Source organism: Salvelinus sp. IW2-2015, linkage group LG13 (genome assembly GCF_002910315.2).
Source record: "Salvelinus sp. IW2-2015 linkage group LG13, ASM291031v2, whole genome shotgun sequence".
NCBI lineage: Eukaryota > Metazoa > Chordata > Actinopteri > Salmoniformes > Salmonidae > Salvelinus > Salvelinus sp. IW2-2015.
Window position 1 is genome coordinate 34,614,556 of NC_036853.1, and position 9,848 is coordinate 34,624,403.

The 9,848-nt window shown below is 45.2% G+C and overlaps 1 protein-coding gene and 1 pseudogene across 1 annotated transcript in view; both read left to right on the top strand.

The window, feature by feature from the left end:
• Positions 1-3,091, top strand: part of LOC111971374 (KN motif and ankyrin repeat domain-containing protein 1-like) — a 36,338-nt gene extending 33,247 nt beyond the window's left edge. Inside the window, exons 7-8 of the mRNA XM_023998121.2 lie at positions 2,637-2,767; positions 3,046-3,091. Of these exons, the coding sequence (XP_023853889.2) occupies positions 2,637-2,767; positions 3,046-3,091 (177 nt within the window). The remainder of the gene's footprint in view (positions 1-2,636; positions 2,768-3,045) is intronic.
• LOC111971886 (KN motif and ankyrin repeat domain-containing protein 2-like) lies at positions 3,061-8,368 on the top strand (annotated as a pseudogene).
• Positions 8,369-9,848: the final 1,480 nt, after the last annotated feature.

Genomic DNA, 9,848 nt, shown 5'->3' on the forward strand with positions numbered 1-9,848 from the left:
GGGGGTGCTTTGCTGGTGACATTGTAGGTGATTTATTTAGAATTCAAGGCACACTTAACCAGCATGGCTACCACAGCATTCTGCAGTGATATGCCATCTCATCTGGTTTGCGCCTAGTGGGACTATCATTTGTTTTTCAACATGACAATGACCCAAAACACACCTCCAGGCTGTGTAAGGGCTATTTGACCAAGAAGGAGAGTGATGGAGTGCTGCATCAGATGACCTGGCCTCCACAATCACCCGATCTCAACCCAATTGAGATGGTTTTGGATGAGTTGGACTGCAGAGTGAAGGAAAAGCAGCCAACAAGTGCTCGGCATTCATGTATGTGGGAACTCCTTCAAGACTGTTGGAAAAGCATTCCTCATGAAGCTGGTTGAGAGAACACCAAGAGTGTGCAAAGCTGTCATCAAGACTATTTTGAAGAATCTAAAATATATTTTGATTTATTTAACACCTATTTGGTTACTACATGATTCCATATGTGTTATTTCATAGTTTGGATGTCTTCACTATTATTCTACAATGTAGAAAATAGTAAAAATAAAGAAAAACCCTTCAATGAGTAGGTGTCCAAAGTTTTGGCTGGTACTGTATGCGATCCATGAACAGCTTGGGATTTGAATCCCAGCCCGACTGGTATTCACTCTATGTACTTCATTCCACACCTCGGCTAAACCCTAAACCCACACAAAACCCTAACCCTAGCTTCATGTCCACATCCTGGTTCAATTCATAGAGATTTAGTTGGAGAGCTCAACCTATGGCATCTGTGACAGCAAGGGCAGAGCCATTGATGCTATCTCCATTTTGAAGTTGTAAATGYTCTTCTTCTTTTGTGTTTGAAAAAAGCATAAAGCGTATAATGGGGATTTACCGCCACCTGCAGTGCTGGAGTCTTGAACCAAATCTTGTGTGTCATTCATTTATTGTGGCTACTAGATAGTGGTGATACAGCTTAAAGCTTTTTACAAACTAGGTAACCAAAAGAAGAAGCCAATGTTCTTTACATTGGCTTATCCCTCCCAACACATAGGAATCACCCCCCAGTTGACTACTTGAAAATGGTGGAAGCCCTCAATGGCAATGTCCTTGCAAAAACAGGGTTATTTCCAACTAGAGATCTCTAACTATATTTATGATTCAACCCTAACCCTAGCTTCATTCACGTCCCGGTACAACCCTAACCCTAGCTCATGTCCACGTCCCGGACACCCTTAACCCTAGATTCATGTCCACGTCCCGTACAACCCTAACCCTAGCCTTCATGTCCACGTCCCGGTACAACCCTAAACCCGTTAGCTTTCATTGTCCACGCCCCGGTACAACCCCTAACCCTAGCTTCATGTCCACGTCCCGGTACAACCCTAACCTAGCTCATGTCCACGTTCCCGGTTACAACCCTAACCCTAGCTTCATGTCCACGTCCCGGTACAACCTAACCCTAGCTTCATGTCCACGTTCCCGGTACAACCCTACCCCTAGCTTTCATGTCACGTCCCGGTAGCAACCCTAACCCTAGCTTCATGTCCATCGTCCGTACAACCCTAACCCTAGCTCATGTTACACGTCCCGGTACAACCCTAACCTGCTTTCATGTCCACGTCCTGTACAACCCCTAACCCTGCTTCATGTCCACGCGCCCGGTACAAACCTAACCCTAGCTTCATGTCCACGTCCTGGTACAATACCTAACCCTAGCTTCATTCCACGCCTGGTACAACCCTAACCCTGCTTCATGTCCACGCCCCGGTACAACCCTAACCCTAGCTTCATGTCTACGTCCGGTACAAAAAACCCCCTTAAAACCCCCTAGCCTTTTTATTTTCATTGGTTTTTTTTCCCCCAACGGGTTTTCCCCCCGGTACAACCCTAACCCTAGCTTTCATGTCCACGCCCGGTTACAAAACCCGTAACCTACTTCATGTCGCACATCCCACGTTACAACCACTAACCCTATGCCTCAACCACAACCCTAACCCTAGCTTCATGTCCACCATCCCAGTAGCAACCCTAACCCTAGCCTCAACCACAACCCTAACCTAACTACTGCAAACCCTAAGGGCACAACAACCGTTACAACAGACATATTCCTGCCGTAATGTACCAGGAGAGTGTGTTGTTGTGTGTGTAACAGTTGGGTTTTGTGTCTCCCCTCAGAGACATGTTCTGACCAGCGTTGTACCAGGAGAGTGTTGTCGTTAAAAAACTGGGAACTGAAATTTTTGGAATTCAGTTACCGTGCCCTAACCTCGTCCCTCGCTAACAACCCATATCTACCCAGCTTTGTAATGGTTACATAGCAGATTAGGTACCTGCATCTGTGAGCGCGAGCGATGGCTTCTTTGAAGTTGTATTTTCTCTCTTGTTGTCAAGGAGAGTTTGGGTTGGGTGGTTGTTGTTGTTTGTGTTGTTTGTGTGGGTGGCCTCGTCGTGCTGTCGTCACGTGCGGCGGTCCTTAGCTCGTGCCTGCTTGCTCGTGTGTGTGTGTTCTCTCTGTCAGCATGTCCTCGTGTTTCAGATGGTATGGTGTTTTCCGTCAAACATGTGCTGATTGGTTGTTGTACCAAGGAGGTTCGCTGTGTCCAGTCAGAAGGACTCTCTGGCTGACACCGTCACCCTCTACCTGAGAGAGGTGGGCATCGTCCACGCTCGACCTCCTGCGTTACATCGTGGAACCTGGCGACGGTAACGGCAACACAGCGCTCCACTACAGCGGGTCCCACTCCAACGTTCCCTGTGGTCAAACTGCTGTGGACACAAGGTAACAGGTATAATCATACACCTCTCTCCACACCACCACTCTCATCTATCATTCAAATCTCTCTCACCCCTTTTTTCCTCAAGTCTCTCTAGCTCCCCTTTTTTTCTTCTCGCATACCCTTTTTCCTCATCGCAGTCCTTAGCTTATTCACTTGACAAATGGCCTGTGTGTGAAGTTTTGTATGTGCTCGCGGGAACGCTGGCACCTCGTTACGTTGTCTGTGTGTGTGTTCATGTATTTGGTTTGTGTACTGTATGTGCGTTGTGTGTGTGGTGTAGGTCTGTGTGGGTGGACATCGTGAACAAGGCGGGTACACAGCCGTGATGCTGGCCTCCTGACAGCTGTCTGATGGATCAGAGGACATGGAGGTGGCTCTGCACTACTGAGACAGGGAGATGTCATGCCCGCGCCAGCCAGGTACACAAAACATAGTACACACTCTCTCACCCCCCCGTCCCCGCCCCCCCGCCCCCACACACACACATTGTTACACTCATCAGACACACATTAACAACTGAGCCGCTGTATAGTCACACTAACTGCACTCAGGCATGTCACACGACTGGTATATTCATCGCTATTCTACTGTACAAGCCATTCTGATTAGACATTGAAACACTTTGCACACAGTATCCTACAGCCTTTTTTTTTTATTCCTCTCTGCACAACTTAGTGTGTTCACTTAAACCTCTACTTTGTTTTATATTTGTCTTGTGTGCCCCAAAAAAGTATATATATTTAACGAAAAAATACCTATTACTCAAATACTAAACCTACTCACCCGTCACTCAGGACCAGTGTACTTGACTCTCTTCCTCAACATCATTCTTCAACCACAAACATATAATCGTTTCCTCTCTCACGTTTCTTTCCTGTGCTCTTTTCTTTCTCTTGCTTCTCTCTCTCCTGGTTTCTAGGCAGGGCAGACGGCTCTGATGCTATCGGTCAGCCATGGCCGTACAGCCATGGTGCGGTTGCTGCTGAGCTGCCAAGCTGACCTCAACATTCAGGACAAAGACGGTTCGACCGCACTCATGTGCGCGTGTGAGCACGGTCACACCGAGATCGTTCGGGTGCTACTGGAGTCTGGCCACTTGTGACCCACCAGCCTCACAGACAAGGTAGGAACGCACGCACACACATGCTGTACACATACACACATCAGGGCATACACACAAACATGAACACATACATACCACAGGAGATTGGTGGCACCTTAATTGGGGAGAATGGACTCGTGGTAATGTCTGGAGCAGATTCAATGGAATCAAATACATTGTTTCCATTTGTTTGATGCCATTCCATTTGCTCCGTTCCGTTCCGTATTATGAGCCGTTCTCCCCTTAGCAGCGTCCTGTGGTACATACAGTACATTCACTTTTGGACTTCCCAAAATGTTGCATTTCAAAACAACTCAACAGTGCCACCACATGGCTAAAACTGTGAAGTGCATCATGTTAATTTAATTGAATGAGTACAGAGACTCGCAGAGGATGTCAAATCCCCTAACCTTTGGGCTGCAGGGAATTGACCAGAAACACACTATCCTATTTTACCTCCACCGAGTGATAGCAGCATGGGCAGCCAGATATTAGCTTCTAGGTTAATGACTGGTTTGTAGTGATGTCTCTCTGGGTTTGACACACTAATCCCTCCTAGAAGGCATTACACTGTACTTGATGTGTAGAGGTGTCTGTATGCGAATTGCGTGGAGGCTATGGCTAGAATCAGACCTTGTGTGAGGCCTCCAGGGCAAAGTAGACCCTGGAACCCCAGACATCAYTGTGTGGGTGTGGGCTGTGGCAGACAGGCTGCAAATATCACTCTCTCTATCTCTTCCTTTCCCATGGTCCTGACATGGTATTATCCTGCTCTCACTCTCGTCCCACAAGCCAGCCAGGAATCGAACCAAGAATCTTCCGATTCAGAGTCAGACGCATTATCCATTGCACCACTGGYCCATTGTGACAATCACATTTTTTGGGGTGTAGGTTTTGCCTGTACGCTCATTACCCAGGTTTCCTGTTTCTCCTGTTGGTCCCACTGTGGGAAGGGGAGGGAGGGAGGGGTCTAAAGCACACATTCTCTGGCTAGTGGAGAGGACAGTGTTCACTGTTCAAACATGATTAACCCACACTGTTTTTGTTTTCTCTAAAAGTGAATCAACATTCTCTCTCTCTCTCTAGGATGGTCAGAGGGCTCTGTCGGTGGCGGTAGCGTCCTCCCACGCTGAGATAGTTGACCTACTCAAGACCCACTCAGATTCCACCACCACCCAGGCCTCCAACCCCTCTACCACCACCTCTGCCACCATCATCACCACCACCACAGCCTCTCTCCTCTGAGGCCCCTCCTGTAGCCCCTCTCTAACCCCTACCCCAGCCCCGGACCCACCCACCCTGGACCCACTATACCCCGGACCTCTTTCCCTGGACCAGAGGAGGCTGGTGGGTGGAGGTATAAGAGGACTCCTATAGCTCCTCCCACCAGCCTCCACTGTCATGGACCATACCCTTTTCCAGACTGCCTGGAGGACAAACAAAGGCTGTATTCACCACCACTGCCTATGTCTCCCCACCGACCAGAGCTCAGCTCACAGATAGGCCTATTGGACCGGAGCCCCACGGAACCAGAATAGTACACATTCTTCACATTTCTGCCAACATTTAGTGAGTGGGAACAATGTATCAACTGTTTGGCAGCCAGCCAATGTGACACTCAAAAACCCAGTAGCAGTGGCAACAGTGGTGATTGACAGGTGATCCAGGAAGAGGGCAGAAGGACACCAGAAGGATGATGGATTGCTGCTTTCTAATATAAAACAAGCTATTCAGGCCAAAATAATCTTAAACACATGATCTACCTTAAAAATCGGTCATTTTATTATCAATTCTATGTTTTTCCTTTTTCCTTTTTATACCTGTAGCTAGGTTTCCATCCAATTGGCAACAGATTTTCATGCGAATATTTTAAAATCCGCATAACGAAAATATGCACATTTTCCGCCCGATGGTGTGTTTTAAGCAAACTGACTTGTGGCAGGAAAATTTAATCTGTGCGTGATGTATTGCACACAAAATTTTAATTTTCGCTTAAATTCAAGTTCAACGTTTTTTGTTGTTGTGTGTTTAAAAAAAATATATGTTTAACCTTTATTTAACTAGAAGTCAGTTAAGAACAAATTCTTATTTACAATGACAGCCTACCCCAGCCAAACCTGGACAACACTGGGCCAATTGTGCGCCACCCAATCACAGCCGGATGTGATACAGCCTGGATTCGAACCAGGGACTGTAGTAACTCCTCTTGCACTGAGATGCAGTGCCTTAGACTGCTGCGCAACTTGAGAGCCAAAAGTTCAATCAACCAATTAATCAATCAAATGTATTTATAAATACCTTTTTCCATCAGCAGATGTCACAGTGTTATACAGAAACCCAGCCTAAAACCCCAAACAGGAAGCAATGCAGATGTATAAGGGAAAAACTCCCTAGAAAGGCCGGAACCTAGAAGAAAATATAGAGTACCAGTCCCTGAAGGCTGGCCAGTCCTCTTCTGGCTGTGCCAGTTGGAGATTATAAGAGTACATGGCCATTAAAGCCAGATAGGTCAATGAACGTTTGAACATATTGAAGAACTAAGTCAATGTGTTTCCATCGCATTTTACACTAGTTTTGACACAAAAACTGTTGCCTTAAATATCAAATATACCTACTCTGGTCAGCCAACAGCTCGCAGATACACTGCGGGTAGGCTAATCTACACAGTGAGATTATTATGGATAAAAATATTTGCATTTGTCAAATGGCAGTCAAGCATCGATCATCATGACACCAGAATAAGACCCTCGATATTTATTCGAACAGAACATAAAGTTCACAGCGTGCACTTTCAACACCCTGTGAAGTTCATCATAATTGACTTAATAAGTAGCCTAATAAACTGCATGGCTTCCCGAGTTACTTATTTGCGCATACAGGTGTTTCCAGCGGCATTTCACGCAAAATAAATTTTACCGACACAAAAATATCCCACCATGTCTAACGACATTCTCTGTCGGCATTTATAAAATTGTTACGAAATTTCCTGTTTGCATCACAGCTGTTGTGATTTTTTTTTTTATACGGTCTGACTTTACTCACATGAAAACTGGATGGAAACGTGTTCATTAATGACATCCCTATTATTTTATATTTGGACATGAGCCATTTATTTAACTAATACAGGCTGAATGTTATTATGGCGTTTTATCAAATACAGACAGTATATTTATTTTGCAACGCAATTTGTTTCACTCTGTTTGATTGACACACGCTGTACATATCCAAGCTTGGTTTTCGTCAGTACGTCCTGACGACTGACTCACTCAGACGTCTTCCAATATGAAGGTTGTTCAGAAGGACGCAACACGCAGCAATATAACAACCCTCGCAGAAGCTACACAAGCTACAGCTGCAGTATAACTGTATACTCTACTGAACAATTTACTTTCCCGCTCTATCTCTCTCTTTGTCACTCACACACCTCACGCGCACACACACTCTCTCGCTCGCTCCACTGTAATGCACCCCATCCTCTGTCTGCCTGCTTCTAAACGACAAATTAAATGATGTATGCACCCAAATTGCTACAAAATGCACAACGAATGTCAGGCTATTTTACATTCAAGATACAGAGTCATTCATATCTCTACAGGACTATGGTGCAACATCACACCACTGAGCACGGGAAGCCTTGCAGTAGACTACTATCCATCATTGGCCATAATGTAATAGGGGTTGTAACATTTTCTGTAACGTTTCAGTCAGTTAGTAATGTTACCACCCCCTGTCCCGTACGGACACACACATGCTGCTTTCACTGCTAGAAAAGTAGAACGGTTGTTTTTAGGGGACTGCTCTTCTCTCTTCCACACCCACCTCTTCTCTGTATTGAACGATGGCTGAGTGTGAAGTAATGGCATGATGAGAATATCCTAGCTTGCCTATCAGAAAATGAAGAGGTATGTGGCGCAATGTGGTTTTTCATACCCGGTCCTTTAAGAACCCAGTCCTAAAGGAAAGGGGCTGTACTCACAAGGTGGGGTGGTGCTGTCTTTCTCACCTGTTCATCAGAAACCAGGCCTAGGAGCTGAATACTGACCTCTACTGGTTAAAGAAGAATATAGCTAACTACCTGAAGAGACAGTATTGTGAAAAATATATCTGGTATTGTCTGACATTTGCTCTTAAATATATTTAGTATTTATTCAAAATGCTATATTTTTACAATATACAGTATATGCATGGGCCAATAGTCCAATGAACATGTTGGAAGTAAATATGTGAATGTATTGGTTCTTCTGGATGGTATATATACGCTGATTGGTCTACTCTAAAAAAAAATGTGACTGTTAATTGGTTGGGTGGTTCATGCTCGTCTCTTATTGGACAAGGCTGTGTACTGTACTGTGTCAATAGGACTGACTGTTGTAATACTTTATCACAATCAGATGTAAACAGCTGTACCTGCCTGTAATATTCCTACTATCAAATTGGCTTGAATGTTAACCATTTGCAAATCAAAGAATTGCTTCTAAATAAAAATGAAAATTTGAACCTGTTTTGGGTAGAAGTGTATAATGTGATGATCCAATGGATATTATCATCTAAGGTGCATTAGCCTCTGAAGGATGGCTGAATAAGTGCACACTTATTTTCCCCCCCTTCTGACCATCTACAGTGCCCTCGGAAAGTATTCAGACCCCTTGATTTTTTCCACATTTTGTTACGTTTCAGCGTTATTTAAAAATGGATTAAACAAAACATTTTCCCTCACCAATCTACACACAATAGCCCATACTGACAAACCAAAAACATATGTAAATAAGGTATTTTATTTTTTAACGTAAGTATTCAGACCGTTTGCTATGACACTCGAAATTTCCATTGATTATCTTCATTGGAGTCCACCTATGGTAAATTCAATTGATTGGACATGATTTGGAAATCGAGGGAGAAGGGCCATGGTCAGGGAGGTGACCAAGAACCCAATGGTCACTCTGCTAGAGTTCAATAGTTTCTCTGTGGAGATGGGAGAACCTTCCAGAAGGACAACCATCTCTGCAGCACTCCACCAATCAGGCCTTTATGCTAGAGTGGCCAGACGGAAGCCACTCCTCAGTAAAAGGCACATGGCAGCCCGCTTGGAGTTTGCCAAAAGGCACCTAAAAACTCTCAGACCATGAGAAACAAGATTCTCTGGTCTGATGAAACCAAGATTGAACTCTTTGGCCTGAATGCCAAGCATCACGTCTGGAGGAAACCTGGCACCATCCCTATTGTGAAGCATGGTGGTGGCAGCATCATGCTTTGGGTTTGTCTTTCAGCGGCAGGGACTGGGAGACTAGTCAGGATCGAGGTAAAGATGAACGGAGCAATGTGCAGTGAGATCCTTGATGAAAACATGCTCCAGAGCGCTCAGGWCCTCAGACTGGGGCGAAGGTTCACCTTCCAACAGGACAACGACCCTAAGCACACAGTCAAGACAACACAGGAGTGGCTTCGGGACAAGTCTCTGAATGTCCTTGAGCCAGAGCCCGGACTTGAACCCGAGAGACCTGAAATTAGCTGTGCAGCCATGCTCCCCATTCAATCTGACAGAGCTCGAGGGGATGTCACGTTCTGACCATAGTTCTTGTGTGTTTTGCTTGTTTTAGGGTTGGTCAGGACGTGAGCTGGGTGGGCATTCTATGTTGTGTGTCTAGTTTGTCTGTTTCTATGTTTGGCCTAATATGGTTCTCAATCAGAGGCAGGTGTTTTGTGTTGTCTCTAATTGGGAATCATATTTAGGTGGCTTGTTTTGTGTTGGGGTTTGTGGGTGGTTGTTTCCTGTCTTTGTGTTTTCTCTGCACCAGATAGGGCTGTATCGGTTTGCCACATTTGTTATTTTGTATCGTGTTAAGTGTTCACTGTTTATCGTTTTATTAAACATGTTGAGCACTGGCTACGCTGCGTCTTGGTCCGATCCCTGTTACACCCTCTCTTCTCGTGAAGAGGAGGAAGGCTGCCGTTACAGGGGATCTGCAAAAATGTCTAAAAAC